Source organism: Leuresthes tenuis, unplaced genomic scaffold (assembly GCF_036924035.1).
Source record: "Leuresthes tenuis unplaced genomic scaffold, fLeuTen1.0.hap1 SCAF_18, whole genome shotgun sequence".
Taxonomy (NCBI): Eukaryota; Metazoa; Chordata; class Actinopteri; order Atheriniformes; family Atherinopsidae; genus Leuresthes; species Leuresthes tenuis.
Window position 1 is genome coordinate 20,927,569 of NW_027325372.1, and position 17,297 is coordinate 20,944,865.

Genomic DNA, 17,297 nt, shown 5'->3' on the forward strand with positions numbered 1-17,297 from the left:
AGAGGCACTCCTTATTCTCTTGCTGTCTTTCAACAGAAACTGACATATTCATGTACAGAGGCTGTTCTCCTCTTTGGAGCAACCCAAGATGTGCTTGCAGCCTCTTTTGTGCGCAAACACACACAAGAATGCCCAAGAAATGCAGGCTTTCTTTAGAGTATCCCATCTCGCACTGTAACATCTTGTAAGTATTCCATGGCAACCATTTCAAAAGTAAGATTCATCCACTTTATATAGATGGCCTAGTTTGTCTGCCGCAGCCCCCGCTGAGCAGTGGCATCCATGATGACAACTGGGCCCTGTGCACACCACACTGCAGGAGAGGAGGGGGGCAGAATCTCGATGCAAATGCCAACACGTAGTCTTGAAAGTTTTATGCTATACTTTATATCTTTGAAATCAAAAGAGGACCTATTTAAAAGAGAAAATACATTTAAGAGGTGTCATTGCAGACACCCGCGGCGGCACAAGTGGAGAATGTAAAACTACTCCAAAAAAACTAAAGAGAGCATTAAGAGGCAAACAGGTCCATTTAAATAGGTAGAATTGGTCTCACACGTTGAAATGACCAAAAAAAATAAATAAATAGAAGTAACCGACAGTGGGTGGAATATTTTCGCATGATTCACCACACCCTTTGATGAGATCTACTGGAGTGCAACCCTTAAAGCAGAAAAAGCTGTAAAAGCTGGTCACAAACGCTGAAATTACAGCTGGTATAAAGAGGCCATCTAAAGCAGGGTATGTGTATTCTCAAAATGTGTACTTGCTTTCTCACGATGAATGTCAAAGTTAGTCTGGCATTCTTTGCTGATACAAAAAAAAACAGCATGCACAGGACAGAGCGTAGGGTAACCAGCCTGAGCACTTACACTAGCTCACACAGCAAACTAGAGCTCAGACTAACACACCAAATAGAGAGAAAAAAACTTACTCAGATACTCCACGAACACATGGCCTCCCAGTCAGTCCATTACTCTCTGATTTGTTTAAGTTTTTAGAACATTAAGAACTGCTGTTTATACAGGCTACTTTTAATAACTGCAAAGCTGCTGATGGTGTGATCAGTGACAACAGAAACTAGAAATGTCCAAGGTCCGACTAGGGAAGGACAAAAAAAAACAAAAAAGACAAAAGAAAGCCCATCAGATTAGATTTCCAAGTTAGGATAGAAATCTTGTATACCTGACAAATACCTAATCGAGCATTGCTAGCCACTTTCTTTCCAAAGTGAAGCGAATCAAGTGGAATATACAGGCTGTCTGGAATATGCTACCGTGTATCTTTTCCATGTTGCCCTGCTCCAGCACACCTAATTCAAATGAATGGGTCTTCATCAGCCTTCTGCAGAGCTTAAAGAGCTGAACAACTGACCCATTTATTTGAATCAGGTGTGCTGGAGCAAGGACACATAGGGAACATTAAAGGCTGTGTGCCTCGAGAACCAGCTTGGGAAACATTGCTCTACAGATCCAAAGGGAAAATCCCCAAACAGTATCTTAATGGTGGATTTGGCTCACAGTATCACTAGTGACAAATAAAAAGCTCTTACGGACAAGTTAACAAGGTTTAAAATTAAAATTTACACCGAGAGTGAGTTTAAGTTAATGCTACTTGTTCTACTATTTAAGCAAGATGGATTATGAAGTGTCACTCAGCCTGGCCATAAACCATCAGTCATTTGTGATATTACAAGCATGAGCAATCAGCAGCAACAGAGCTGCAAACCCAGACGTTTTTTTGGCCTTTACAGCATTTTATTATCAAAATCAGCAAGCAGTGGCTTTGGGTTTAAAAGATACCTTGTTGTTGTTGTTGTTGTTAGCTTGCACATGTTAACAAGAGGAAGTTCAGGTAATCAATCGTGTTTCATTTCTGATTTTTGACATAAGGAATGAAGTCCAAGACTCAATTTAGATCACAATGCAAGCCTGACAGCAGGCTGTTGGGCCCGATTTCCAATTCTGATGGGTTCACTACATCCACCTAGCATTAGCATGCAGTCTCTGGATACAAATGGCAAGTGCTGTGGAAAACCATAAATCATAAATTATCATCTCCAAAGTGACATTTCTTCAGCTCAGAAATAACTGCCTCTTCAGACTGTTAACATTAATTGTATGCATGTTGTTTAACTAGTTTAAATAAAACTTAACCTGGAAACAAAAGTCTCCATTGACCACGAATATGGAATGATTCCTGGAATAATTTCAAAGAACTTCCAAGTGTTATTCATAGGAGTGAAAGGAGTTTTTTTTTTCCTTGGTGACTGTTTTCAGCAGCTCTTTAAAACTAATTTGGTCATTTCATTTCCAGCATGTCTGTGGAGGTGGCATGAATTTCTGATGTTAACAGATCAGTTCATTGTTGGTTTGAGTCTTTTGCAGTTCATACACATACATAAATCATTAACTTTATCCTTTCATGTAAAACTTTTTTTGTACCACTGAAGCACGTCAGCCTTTTCGGTTCCAACTACAGGGTGTGAACACCTGTGTACACACAGTATTTATTATTAGAAGCCTTACCGATACATCTTCAAAGAAAGCCTCTCCTGCAATTCCCCCGGACCATCAAGGACACTCGGGTAGAGGTCAGCCACTTTAAATACCACATATCACCTACGTTACAGCCTCTCCTGATGTGTATGTGGGAAAGGCTGACAGTCACCGTCCTCACAGGCATCAGCATGCAATGTTCCTCTGATGGTGTGAATCCGTCAGAGCCAGAGGATGCAATCCAGCTGTCCACATCCTCACCTCTACAGCACATTCTGAGCATTTTAACACATCCACCTCCACATGCTGTACAACACCACCACCACCCCCCCCCCCCCCTTTGCCTCATTCCATCAAGCGTTATGCGAATGCACCACGTCGGTAGACTGCAGAGAGGTGGGTAGAAACAGCAGAGCGTGCTAATAGCAGCTACAGCCAAGAGGAAACATCAAAGATGACTGATACACAGCGTGCTCATATTCAAGTCCAATTTTATTGATCACTGCACAGTAACATTTACTTTCCTTTCCACCCTTATGCTTTTGACAGTTCATCGATTCAAAAGAAGGCGTCGGCTTCAAAACCCATCACTTATCCACCATTAGATTATAGGAGATGTAGAGATCATTATTTCTGACATATAATAGCACATAAAGAGTGAAAAATGGTCTGTTTTGGATATGGCCCGTTGACATTTAATCTCAAATGAAGGTTTCAACCGGTGATATCAAATGTTCTATCCTATAAGCAAGAGGCTTTTTCAATAACCCAAATGGAGCCTCTGACTTGGCTAATGCTGCCTCTGACCAGTAGATCGAGACAGAGAAATTTGTTTTTAATACGGGAAAGTACAGTTTTGACCTCTAAATGTAACTCGGCACCACAGGCAGCTGTAATATCATCAGAGATAATGGTAGAAAACGGCATGGAAGGGGATCAAATCAACAGAAGCAAGATGGATGGATGGATGGATGGATGGATGTTAGCAAGGTCTGTCTTCACCCTCTGTCCTTTTCACACATGCAGCTCTCCTCTTGGCTCCATCGAGGCAAATTATCATACTTGGCTGCTGAACTGCCGAGAATAGGCCAGTGTTGGTTATGAAAGCAGTTTACATTTACAGGGAGGGTACATGCAAATAGGCCTCTGCATTAGCACAAATCGTCAGGAAGTGGTGGTGCGCTTGCTGTGAACTCAAGATACTGATCCGTACTCTGTGGGCATCTTTAGGTCTCGAGCCTTCCGTCTAATTTCTCATGGTGAGGAGGCGTGGATACCAAACAGAGGGGAAAAGAAAAATAAAGTACTTCAAACATAAACGACAAGTACGAGAGCAGCACGCCTCGCAGAAAGTAAAAATAGTTCTTTTTAGGTCTTATTCAAGAGTTAATAGAAATTAGGAAAAATTTCACAGCCTACTATAAGAGGAGGGCTCATTTTATGCTAAATTAGGCTGTAACAATTACATTTGCTGGTAGAGGGGGAGGTCTGTGGAAGCTGAGTGCAGAAGCATACAATCAGCGAAGGCTTCAAGTGGGTGTCTTCAAAGTTAGAAAATAATTACACAAGAATAATGCATGCAGCTCAGCGCTGTGAAGACATGTAGAAGGAGCAGAAAGACGCTCCACACAAAATGAGTCTGTGGTGATTCTGGATTCTCACTCAGCCAGATGTCTTCGCTGACCAGCTCAGCTTCTTAGTTCCTGTTGGAGTCTCTGCCAGCTCCCTGAATCAGCCCCCTCCTCCGGATGACGTGGCGGTCGGACCAACACCCCTCCCCCCAGAACCCCTCTCCCACCTTTCTAGCCAAGGACGGAACTGGATGTCGGGCAGTTCTTTCAATGGGACGCCCCCGAGAGCTCTGTCTGACCACCTTCTTCATGCTGAGCTGCTCCTGAGCGCCGCTTCACTGCAGAGGAGACAAAACCACAGGAGACACGCCGGCATGAGAGGATGTGAAAACGCAGAGCTCGTCCTTATAGTCCGACTCCTCGCCTGCTTTGCACCGAGTTAAGAGGTAGTTTGGCAAAAAAAAAAAAAAAAAAAAACTATTTGGTTTTCTTCCCTTTTTTAAAGTACTATCTGCATTAATTAGCGGTCATTTTCCTGCCAAGCAGCACAGCTTTTCTACTGTAACTAAGCAACATGATTACTGGCAGGCCTAGTTTTGGATTAATGTATTAAAATTTCATTCAGAAGCTAATGTGGTCACAGGTCTCAGTTTCAGAGCTTTTACAGCAGTAGAAAAGATAAAAAGCAAATGAGAGCAGAAGGCCAGACACATCTTCTATGATTCCGTGATTTAAAGTCTAGACATGGCGCAGCTAAAAGGAGATCTTTTTCTCTTTTACCTAAAACCTAAGCTTTCTAAACCTGACAATTTTGAAATTCTTGCTGAAACAGGTGGACCTTCTCTGTAAAAAGACCTTCAATGCCATTCTCTTACAGTGATTGATTCTCAGAGTGTGAACAACAAACTTCAACTTTTCCTGCTCAACATGGGAAATCCCTCTCTTCTCTTCTCTTCTCTTCTAGGTTCCATTTCAGGAATGGTCAGTCTTCCAGCTTTCGTCTTCCTTCTGCCGGCGAGTCTTGAGCGTCAGCTGCTCATTAGTCTCCTTCCCTGAGACCACACTGACGGGGGTGTCGTGCTCAGACTCACTGAGGGGTAGCGCGGCCACACAACCACTCACAAAAGCGAGGTGACTTCCAGGAGCTGGGCAATCATCAGAATCAACCAACCTTTGAAATGCTGCAAATGTCATGAACGTGTCGCCGCTGAATAATGTTACACTGGCTGAAAGGCCCAGAGGCGTGTGCAGCACACATTCTTACACAACGGTCTTTATGGAAAATGAGATAAGTTAAAGGACCGTAGCAGTGGTCTGGAATGTTTTAGCCCATTACCTACAAATTGCAAATATGCTACATTACAGCTCCAGATGGCTAATCCATAACAGGGGAAATTCATCAGGTTAGTGTTGCACACAGTAACTAAACGACCTATTAAGTGGTCATTTCTTATATATTTCTTAATATTTTAATTATGGGATATCGGAAAAAGCTGATGATTTCAATCACAATTTCATGTGGTTAAACTCTCTGCTCGGGCTAAATAATCTGCCTGCTAGCACCTTATAAAGTCCGTAAATGCACGCTAATGTGTTAAATAATGGCATCTGGCACTTCTAAAGCTCACATGTAATGATAAACATGATGAGGTCAACCTGCAGAGACTCCACGAATTTAGTGGTTCCCGTTCAATGATACAAGTTAAGATGCATTACAGCAGCAGGAACCTTTTCCAGGAACTAGGGTCTTTTGAGCAGCAGGATTCTGATCCTTCATCTTTGGGGCTGAGGCTTGCAGTACTGAACAGATCCTGATCGGTTGGGTATTTTCTGTATTAATTTCAGCCTTCCCGTCCTTGTCATGTCAGGTTCAAGGTCCACAGCAGCTAAACGGTAAACACGGCATTCAAATTGAGCCATTTGATCGGCTTTGATCAGCTGGAGTCGCAAAGGCTGCAGCAGTCAAGTGACCTTGAGAAAAGATGACGAGTGAGCGCCGGCCGTGAGGGAAAATGCCGTGAATCAGGGCGATAAAATGTTAAAGTGATTGTTTAACAGTGTTTATATTCCAAAGCACGAAAAAAAAAAAAACAACTACCGTGTAAAAAAAAAAAAAAAAAGTGCAGCATTGAAGAGATTTTTAGTTAACGGAGCTACGGTGCACTTCCTGGTTTGACTTCTTAACGGGCTGATGGTCTGACCAGCACAGCGGCTCCACGTCAATAGACTTAGATTGCTTCATCTACCCTGCACCACAGTGGGAAACAGCCTTCTTGCTCATTTATAAAGCACTGGGGCGTTAAAGTTCCTGGCACTTTCAGTTGAAACGTGCCTACAGCCAGGTAAGAATGACAAAGCTGATATCGTTCGTTGAAGCAATTACCAGATGTCATCTTAAGTTTCAAAACTTGCCAGGAAGGAAATAACAGCCAAAGCTGACTGGAAGGCAGAACTTTTTGTCAAGGCTTGCTGCGAGAACAGCAATAGTTACTGTGCCAATGCATGCAGAAGCTCAGCGTCTTGGCTCTTTCAAACTGAGCGGGATGCGGAGGCGAACCAACCTGAGGGCTGTGTGGGTCTCCAGCAGACCGTCAGTCTCCGGGCGCTCAGTGGCCGACAGCTGTGCCTGAAGGAAGGACAGAGCCCAAATCAATACCTCGTCTAACAACACCGGGACAAACTTGAGACAGATCATGCAATATCTACAAGAGAACATATGCTCATGCAAGACTTTTATTTTTTTCCTTTTTTTTCTCCTTTTTTTTTGGATAACTGTAAAGGCAGAACTTTTAAATATTACAGTAAGCATCCTTTACACGGCAAATAAAAAGCAACAGCAGCTCGACTGTACAGAAAATATATTGACATAGATTTGGCTTTGTTCATTTTAGCAAGAGTTGCATTAAACTCTACTCTAATACATTTTGTTAGTACACAAAACAGTTATTTTGGTACATAAAATACACTACTGTGTAACGTTGGAAGTTACGTTTTTCTTACTTTTGAGTCGATTCTTTTTGTTGCCATTACTGTAATAGTATTTTAAGAAAGTGTTCGGATTTACCAGCAAGTTTATGTCAAAAGGATAAAAACACACTACGAAATTAAACATTTAGGGTTAGGTTACCTTTACAGTGGAGTTCTCTAGGTTATAACCATCCTCTCCATTGCACTGCCATTACTCTGTACTAAAGTAGCCATCGCGCCAGCGTCATTCATGACAACGAGGCCTAGACCTGAATGGTGGTTTGAATTCAGTTAATTTTCAGATGCTATAAAAGCAATTCTCACTGACGATTACGACCACAGGTAAGAGGATTGAAAAAGTCTTATACATACCCAGGCATTCAATGCTTTAGAACTCTATACACATTAGGAAGCTATCCAGGTTATTTTAGAGGTCTTACCTCTGGGTCCTTTTTAAAAAGTATAGAAAGAGAGAGAAAGAATAAGTTGTGCTCTTTTGATAATCAATCAAGACATCATTTAGTACGGTTAAAGTCTCCAGACGTCCATACATTCATTTAAGATTTAAAAAGCGGTTTTGAATGAGAAACAAAAGGAAAACACCTACATCTGACGGCTGAAGTTTAAAAAAAGGCCATTTCAGAGTTTTACTAGGACAGGAAACAAATAAGGCACGTTACGTTTCATAAAAAACAAACTAAGCTTTATTGACAAACTGCTGCAAAACATCTTTTGGACAGATTTAGTAACCTATTTAGGCAAGCTTACACATGTAGCATAATGCATTTTATGGAGAGGGTACAGATACTAGTGGCAGAATAAGTACAGTTAGGATGTTTTAAAATATGTACAAGAGTTCGGACTGAGCTGCAGGATCCCTTCTCTACAGTAAGAGAAGATCACATGTGGAGATTTTTGTCCCAATCCTTCGTTGTGTACTTGATGCATGCAGTTTATATAGAATCAGATCACAAAAAAAATTAAATAATAATCAAGACCCCAACTGTTTTAGCTCAAGAGGAAGGCCGTGACTTCTCGGCCAGATTCTCATTAAACAAACATTTTTGTCTTAAAATTTACTTTTAAACATATGAACAAATTGAGGATATGAGGACAGTCCATCTCAACAGTGTCTATTGGGGCTATATTTCAAAACTCGAAGTGCAATGACAAATATTGCTGCCTAAGTCTAAATGGACAATGTTTTATATCTATTTAAAAACAAAGCATTATGAAGAATGAATTGTACTGATTCCATTAAAATTGATTTAGCCTTATCTTATTTAAGATTTGTTTTGTTTGTGCTTCTATATTACATAATTGAAAGTTGTTTTTTAAAAAGGTATTTTATTTGGACTATATTAACAGAATTTTGAAATGTAGCCTAAATGGGAATCTGCAACCGACCCTCGACAGATTCTTTGTATTTAAAAACAATTAAAAAGAGATTCCTTCAACAGGTGGATATCTTGAGCCACTGATTCCATTTGGAACGACTAATTCCCCAAAAGAAGAAAAGAAAAGAAAAAGGTTACGATCAACAATGCAAAAAAAGCTAGAGGGGGGAGGGGGAGGGGTTTAAATGCTCAGAGAAAAAATACACAGCAAAACAAACCAAATCTCAAATGAAAAAGGAGAAGGAGGAAGGGGGAGAAAAGAGGCCCTCTGACCCATCTAAAAGCCACTTTGGTTGGTTAGGTGTGACAAAGCAGGGGTGGGGAGGGCGTTTGCGGTCGAATCTCAAAAAACCAGTTCCGATTTTCAGTTCCCAATTTGCTCTCTCGTATAAAGTCCAGTGTAGGAAAAGACCAAACCAAAGACAAAACGGACAATTACTTTTGTCGGGCTTCTTAAAGCGAGAGCTGCCGTGGTAGACAGGCGCTTATCGGGGCGACACTAAGGGTGGCGAGTCCGCTTCAGTACTGTCGGTACGGGTGCTCCCTGTATGGCGTCTTGCCACCTCTGGCGGGGGGAGGGGCCTTCCCTGGAGCCGTCCGCTGGGTGCCGTTCCAGTCGTCTTGGCCTGCAAGGGACGACACAGAAAGAGAAGAAAAGAAAAATAACTGAATGAATTTGAACAGGAAACTGTAGTCAATACTTCCACTGCAGATTTAAACATCCTGAGCATCAGATAAAACAAACAACTAATCAAAGCATACATGTTAATGAGAAATTAATTAAAAAAATAATAATTTAAATCAGTGGGTGAAGTCCTTCTTACCGTATGACTCGTATGACTCTGTAGTTTCTCCATGTCCGTAGTCATAATATTCTGGTTCTCTGGTGGTCAAAAACAGAAGAGGAAAAGAAAGGAGGGGGATAAAAAAAAAAAGCTTTTAATCTCTGGAAAAACATCATGTCCACAGAGATGATAACTGGCTTTTACAAATAAGATCAAAGCTTGGCTCTGTAGTCGGGAACATGCGAGCATATTCCAGTCCTCATAAATAACACCGCCATCCAAAACACGGAACACAAACTACCATCAATAATGAATCCGAGCGACACTCAAATCTCATTTCAAGTCAAATCAAAAAGCGTGCTGTGCCAGTTCGTTTTGTGAGAAGAAGGTGAAAACCAAAGAGACGTCTGATTCACTTACGCCTGCGGCTGAGTGTAATAGCTGTCGTATGACTCGTAGCCCGTGTCTGTGTAGCTCTCATCGTAGCCCTGGAGAAGGGAGGAAACAGAGAAACACAGAGGTTTAAGGAGAAGCTTGTTCGTGAATCATGAATGTCAAGATGCCCCTTGCGTTTCCCCCTTACATCCCGAGCATAGAAAATCACCGACTCCTGTGATAGCAGACGAGTTAACGGGGTGCCCACAACAGTCTTATTCAGAAGACTCGGGTTCATTTATTTAGAACGAGACTGAGAGGAATATTAAACATCTGTATGTTGCACTTACGTATTCCTCATAGCCCTCAGCAGCTGCACCCGGGGTGTGCTGGTGGGCAGGGGGCGGAGCCATCCTCTGGGGTGGCCCACCAGCGGGGGGTCTGGCGCGGGATGCCACGGCTCCCCTGGCGGGTGCTGCAGGAAGTCCTCCTCTGCCCGCCGGGGCGCCCCTCACTGCGCCACCTCTGGCAGGGCCGGGCCGAGTCACTCCTCCCCGGGCCGCTCCCCCGCGAGGAGGCATTCCCCTCCCCCTGGAGGAAGCAACGCAGAGATGAAGCCGGGCCCTTCTACATCAAAGGTTTAGTACAGTGACATATGAACCAAGTCTTGTTAAGAAACAAAAGAAGCAGATATCACTAAACCATTTGAACTTTTCGAGTCAGAATATAGATTTGTAGCCAATAGTTTAGATCCATAATGAATCCTTGGACTCATTACCGATTCATATCAAACTCATGGATGTTTTTCCCTTCATCCACACCATACGACCAACAGTGTCGCCAGTTAGAAACAGATTGTTAGAGCTTACGCACCCCTCTCCCCATCTGTGTTGTCCGGCAGGTGGGACCCCGCGGCCCCTGACTGGCATGCCCCCTCGGCCTCGGGCTCCATGCTCCTGCCCTCCGTTCAGGTAGCTCATCTCCATGAACTGCTCTTGGCAGATATCATCCATCATATCCTACACACACACACGAAGAAAATACAAAGACAAGAGAGGGTGAGAAAAGTAAAAATAAATAATTAGAACACACACACCCGAGTAGATAACTGAGCAAGTGGAAGGAAATGTCTCAGAGACTCAGTGTTAAAAAGTAGATTTTTTTGGGGGGGGGGGGGGGCACTTAGAAGCATCCATCCACATCCCCTGCCTTCTTGCATCTCTCCATCATGCACTAAAATAAATCCCAATCTCTCTGCACTCCTTAACGGTCTGGTGTGAGCGCATCAGCGGTTACCTTATTTCATCTGCACAAAGTGCGAGTTGGGCCGGATTTGCGAAGCAGCACAAATCCTGTAACACAATCCGCCGCCTTTCTTCTGGGAGCAATCGCACGAGCTGCACTGTGACCCAATCAATTCTTTTTCATACATCAGCTCGCCAGCCGGGAGGGGCGACAGGGCTCTAATGATGGCGAAAAGGATGAAAAAGGTGTCTGCTAGGATAAGCAGTGCAGACGGCAGCCTGTGATTTATCTGCAGCTAAAAGCAGTCAAACGCGATTCCAAATTCATGTGAAGAGCAGCGCAGTGAGGCTGCTGCTGCTGCATTTAACACGCAGCGGAGCTGACGCATCTTTAGATTAACTCAGGATCTGAAGACAATGCTTCTGTAGAAGGCAGGAAATCTCACAAAGCAACAATCTAGTCAAGCGTTTACATTGTTAAACACGAAGCTGCGGGCACAGACAAACAAGGGATGAGGACAAACAAAGGGTCAAATCATCCTGGAACACCTGAGCACATTACATCCACCCATTTTCCAAGAGCTTGAGTCATTTCTTAAAATGCAACCCGGCTCCGAATTAAAGCTTTGGTGTGTGACAGATTACAGCCTTTAATTGTAGGGACGGGTGCTGTGGGCGACAGCTTTTTACATAACAGTAATACCAACATCACAGCTGGTTCACAGGCCCATTCATCTCAACTCTGATCCCAACGGCTCTCTTTCTCTGCACCGCCCTGCACACGAATTAAAAACTGCAAGGCATCTCAGAACCTCTGCGACAGTTTGGCGGGAGCCATTGTTAGAGCACCGAGCTTGGCCCCGGTTTGACAGCAGACTGGGTTGGCCTGCGCTCAACTGTCTCAGCATAAAAGCTGAAAGTAGGCGTCGGCTGCACAGCGTGAGCGAGCCGGCACATCCGTCTAGGAGCTGTACATCTCCAGGCCGACCCCCGTCGCTGCCTGAGGGCTGAGACTCGGATAAAGGTGCAGTGATGGACAGACGTGTGGGCAGGCCTTTGAAGGCCCAGCACTGCTGACACAGTGAAAGCGACCCAATTCCTCCTCTTAATCTGATTGCTGTACGTGCCTGGACTGTGCCAGCGAGTGTGTGTGCTCCAGGTAAACACCCACTCCATCTCCCTCTGCCTGTCCTACTGGGCTCCCTCCCAGCTTTGTCTAAATTTGACTCTCCCCCAGTCAGTGACCCAAGAACACACTCTGTAAGGTTTCAGGCTCTTTCCTCCTGAGCACGCTTTATCCCAACCCTGGCAATTTGAGCTACTGTGGCAGGGTGTTACTTTTATGCCTGAAATGCACATTTTCTAAACTAAACAAGAACACAAAGCAGTTTCCTGAGCAATCTACACATCTTGCCTCTCAGTCTGCAAGAAGATACTACAGGAGAGAACTTTGGCCGATTTTGAACTGAAATAATTCATACGTTATCTGACTGAAAAGAGGATAATCCAAACATGACTCAGCTCCATTTGCCACCTCAGATGTGACGACCTTTACAGGTCCTTGTCTTACTCGGTTTATATGACAAGTTTTCTAAAAGATCTACTTGGGCATTATGCAACACTTACTCTTTTGGGTAAGTTAGAGAAGACTAAAAGTCAGTAACCATGAGGCATTAAACCAGCTCGCTTCTCTCCCATTTCTGTCTGTATTGGTGTTCCCCCCCCCCCCCCCCCCCCAACTTTTGAGATCTGCTGAGTGGTTAAAAAGAATCTCAAGATAAATCCACTGAGACAAGATAAAAAAAAAAATAAAAAAAAAAAAAACAGCAGAAAGTTTCAACTTACAGGAAACAGGAACTTCTTGACCTCCTCCATGGCGTGCGCCATGCGCAGGTAGGCGTCCGGCACGGGGGCGAACACCTCGATGAACACGTGCAGCTCCATCGACAGGTGGGCATACTTGGGCTCGCCGCCTTTCCTCAGCTCCTCCTCCTGAGACAAGGGCAACGAGGCGTTAGCGAGCCAGAGGAAGCGTACAGCCAACTCCAAAATGAAATGAATTATGCAAGAAGTAATCGCATCTCATGCACCTCAGAGGGCAGCAAGCAAAGATGTGGTGCTCCCTTCTTTATTTTAGCTTAACAATTACATCAGACCGGTAGATAATGGGTTTAGAGGGCAGTCGGGAAGATTCTTGGAACAGATGTGCAGTGTAAGGATGCCCTTGGCTTTATCTTAACACCCATCCTCCGAGCTGACAACATCTGGGCTCTCTGCCTTCCATCCCAGATGTGTTATTGCCTCATGTACCCGTTCTCGCAGGTGTGTTGCAAGTGTGTCTGTGTAGTACCTTGGCTTTGTCCCTCATAGATCCTTTGCCCAGCACAGAGATCTTGGCCCCGGTCTCCTCCTGCAGACGTTTGATTGTGTTGCCCTGAGGTCCCAAAATCTTCCCCACGAAGTTGAACTAACGCAGAAACAAAGCAGAGCAAAATTAGCCTGACAATCAAAGCCAGGCTGAGTGTGATACCCAGAGACAGAAGGAGCGATCGCTGTCGGGGGTCTTGTTGCACATGCCGCTGCCTTAAGAAGTAGATTTACCAGACAAAGTCGATATAGAAGCCTTTTGAGAGTTGTAACACCGTCGGTTGCCATTCGCTACGATCATCCATGCAGTGAGCCGGAATCCACTAGTGATCAAAAGCTGAAATCTTTGTTTCCTCTCCGAACAAACTAATAACCGTGTCTTACACTAGCTGTCATTGCCACACAAGTGTCACAAAACTCTGCCCTAAAGGAAGCAGCAGCTCCTCCCGGGGTTGGCAAAGGTGGTTTCTAAGACCTGAGACGCAAATTAGCTCCGTCATGTCCCACGTCTGGGAGATCAGACTAATCTAGATCTATAAGATCTATTGATCTTTAATCAAATCAAACAGTCTGCAGCCACTTGTGTACGAATCAGAAAAAAAAAAACGGCCTTTAGACAGCCACTGTGCAACTTTAGCAGACTCAGACTTGTGCAAACAGGAAGCAAAACACTGCAAAACTGTATGCACCCATATGTTTGGGCCAGATATCCAATGAACTGTCACAGATTAATGCATCCGAAGTCACACGCTGAAGCCAAGTGAAGCATCACTTCGACTGAAAACATTTGCAAACAGACAACCAGAACAGAGAGTGGAAAACACCTGGAGGCAGAAGCAAACAAAGTGCCGCTAAATCAACACATCAGCCCATTTAGTGATGTCCTAAAACATGCCCGGCATCAGCTATAATTATAGTCCGGAGCAAAAAGATCAGAGTTGAGGAGTAATTTGAGACTCCCAAGTAACCCGTGGCTTTGTGTAATTGAGACACAGCTGCGGGATAAAATTAAAACCAGAGAGGAGGGGAAAAAAAGGGCAAAGAAGGCTCACCTTTGGGTACTGTTTGACAGGTATGAGCACTCGTTCCTTAAGTTTGATGTTCTTTGTTGTGAAGAGGTCCAGGTACGTCTCTGCCTCCTTTTTAGTCTCGCCTTTTTGGATTCTGTCGATTTCTAGAAGAGGAGAGGGAAAAGCGTTCGTGCAGTCAAGCTGGAGTCAAATAAGCACATCGCAGTTCTGAGGACGATGGAAGAACCTGAAAAGCACCAAGTTTTAAGTTTGCCACCATTTACAGCTTTAGCTGAGCTGAAAAGGGGTTTCAAGTGGCTCACTATGACTGCTTTCAGGCATCAGGAAACTCACAAATCACTATTAAAAACATTTCAGGTGCCTGAATGCAGGGGGCTGTAAGCTCCTTTAAGTGATCTATATGGAAAAAAAACAAGTACCATAATAATTTAGTCATTTCTGGATTAGACTCATTTTCTGCTGCTTTTCTTTTACCACTGAAAACTCTTGCTTTTGTGCTGCCAATCTCACAAAACAACTTGTTCTGACACGAGGAGCTTATGGACATCCAATTTGAACTAGAAGTAAAAGAAGGGGGGGGAGAAAAATGTAGCCATTTGTATTTCCCTACAGCTCTACCACTGCAGCACAGCGGCAGCAGCAGCGATTCACCTCAGACCGCCACCTCATTCCTGGCCATGACAACTCCTAAGCCTGCGATGTGCAAACATGTCAGCTGCACCACAGTCTACCAGCTGCGGATCCAGGGGAAGCTTCGGTAGATGTGTCACCCAGAGAACTTGCAGCACACCCTGACACACTTAGACTTTGTCGTACTTTCAAATTGCAGACATGCAGCTTAGACTTTGTACACCCTGCAAGAGAAACATGCCAACTGAATTATCACCAGGGCTACACAAGATACCCGTGTGGAGCAGAAAGATAAAGACTAGGTTTGGGGAGGAAATGCAAAAAGCACATGGGCAGCAGCAGCCCAAACAAATCAGGTCATCTATAGTATTAGACAGGCTGTTGTGATGTTTTCATTTTCAACAGGATCACTTTAATGGCCTCGTAAGGACTTGTGGTACTCAGTAATGGCTTCACACATTATGTATGGTTCTTTCTGATATATTATCACATTATTTTAGCTGTGAGACAGTAATAGAATATTCTAATTATAAAATTGTTAAAAGTCATAAATAACATAAAAACTACGTCTTCTCCAGCACAGCTACAACGGCAGACCCGGATCTGCTCCAGCTGCAGGCGCGTTTAAGAGCACTTCAGCAGCGGGAAACACCAGGAACCTCAAGCTCTCCGACGCCGTCATTATTAGGCCGCCTCTCGGCTTTTAAGCGCCGAGGTGACCTGGGTCTCGGACACTTGGGCACATTTCTACGTTACTGCTCAACGTAGCTGTAATAAGTTTGAAATCAACAGGGACACGACGCTGAAACCAAACGACGGTTTGCCCCAAAACCGTTAAAAAAATCTCCCAAGTTTAAACTCAGCACGCGCCCCGCACAGCGAGACAGGCACCAGCAAGGACGTGTCGCAGCTGCGCGAGGGGAAACGGAAATTATTCCGTGGCTTGTGTGTCTCCCTCTTTGACGTTGCAAAAGCTTAAGGCGGTTTACTATTTCAGGCACTATTATTTAACTAGCGTTTAACTTAACTCCCGCATGCATCCGCACGCTCACTCGTCCGAAAACACATGCATGCAGGTGTGTTTCGCTGTTTGTGTTCCCTCTGTGTCTCAAAGCATAAACAGCACTATGAAATACACGAACACGATTCAAACGCTCTTTTACCTGCGTTTAAAAGTTTCGCCGCGTGTGTGAACGACGAGTCCAGGCTGTCCTTCTCCGCCAGAAGCTCGGGGAGATATTTATCGTCGTTCTCCATCTTGTTGAGTTCAGTGGGGGTGGGGGGTAGGGGAGTCAATATCGATGCAACAAGAAAAGCGTGAAAAACTCCAATAATGAAAAAAGTATTCCGGTTATGAAACTATGGAGTGCAGCGTATCCCCTGTGCAGACGGCGCTTCGCATGTGGATGTCGGACGGTTTCTGCGTCGGACGGGTCCTCTACTTTGCCTCGTTGTGGTTTCCTAACAGGCTCGTCCTTCCTTTTCAGCTGCGCTGTCTAGTTAGAAATGGGAGAACAAAAGCGGTGAGAGAGTAAAGGAACAGCGTTAAGACTCTAACAGACGGAAGTGAGCTCAGAAGGACGTAGTTCTCCGGACTGACACCGCCTACTCTGCACTGTGTGGATGCCTCTAGTCTCGACCACCCCAGTCATATTTTTGGCACGGGTATATTTATGCTTGCGGTGGGGCGTTGTACTGTTAAAACACAAAATGTCTTATCCTGTAAAACTTTGTTCACTTTGGTGTCAGGGGAACCTCACACAGGAACTTTATGCAACCTTCCTATTACAGCTGAACACCTTTTGGCATTTCAGAGACATCGGGGTCCAAAGTGGAAGATTTATAGTCATATATAGTAACATGATGTCACTGTGACCAGCTGTCATAACTTAATTTTTGATTATTTGGGTACCATCATCATACAGTTTAATCCATAAATAATTGAAAATAAATGTTGACTCAGTTTAGATTTAAAATTGTCGTATACAACTATATTGAATCTTTTTACTTAAATAATTGATTAATTAGTGAATAAAACTCCAATCAAGACAAGCTGCCCTGAAGAAGTGGCGCAATCATGTGAGGCTCTCTACTGCCCCTCAGTGGTCATTCTGAGTATGACAACTAAAGGTGACTGAGCAGAGGCCCTTCCCCAGTCTAATCATCCATTTTCCTCTCACTCGTGTATTGATTCAAAAATGCTTACGTGTGAGTGAAAAGCAGTGAGGAGATTGTCTGGAAGCCACATCTTAAGGATTGATTTCCTCCCACTCAGGTAGTGGTAATGAACCTGCCATGCCATTCAGTGGAGCACATGGGGTCAGAGGTTGGAGCTTGCCTATGCATACAAAGCAAGAATAGACCATTTCCTCTGTGTCAGGTCTTTAACATACACAGTGGCATGCATTATGTGCAGGCGGATGCTCTTTAAG

General features: G+C 44.1%; 1 protein-coding gene across 2 annotated transcripts; it reads right to left on the reverse strand.

Moving 5' to 3' along the window:
• Positions 1 to 2,972: 2,972 nt before the first annotated feature.
• On the reverse strand, positions 2,973 to 16,442 carry khdrbs1b (KH domain containing, RNA binding, signal transduction associated 1b). Of its 2 annotated transcripts, XR_011908361.1 has the most exons (11): positions 16,029 to 16,442; positions 14,257 to 14,378; positions 13,188 to 13,304; positions 12,683 to 12,829; positions 10,467 to 10,612; positions 9,944 to 10,184; positions 9,639 to 9,706; positions 9,258 to 9,316; positions 8,873 to 9,059; positions 6,631 to 6,695; positions 2,973 to 4,407 (listed from the first exon to the last, which is right to left on the reverse strand). XR_011908361.1 is itself a non-coding variant. In XM_072369917.1 (9 exons), the coding sequence occupies exons 1-9, from the start codon at positions 16,120 to 16,122 to the stop codon at positions 8,953 to 8,955; spliced, it is 1,101 nt and encodes a 366-aa protein (XP_072226018.1). In that variant the 5' UTR covers positions 16,123 to 16,442; the 3' UTR covers positions 7,713 to 8,952. The 2 variants fall into 2 exon arrangements, 1 of the variants encoding a protein (XP_072226018.1); XM_072369917.1 differs by lacking the exons at positions 2,973 to 4,407; positions 6,631 to 6,695 and having other exon boundaries at positions 7,713 to 9,059.
• Positions 16,443 to 17,297: the final 855 nt, after the last annotated feature.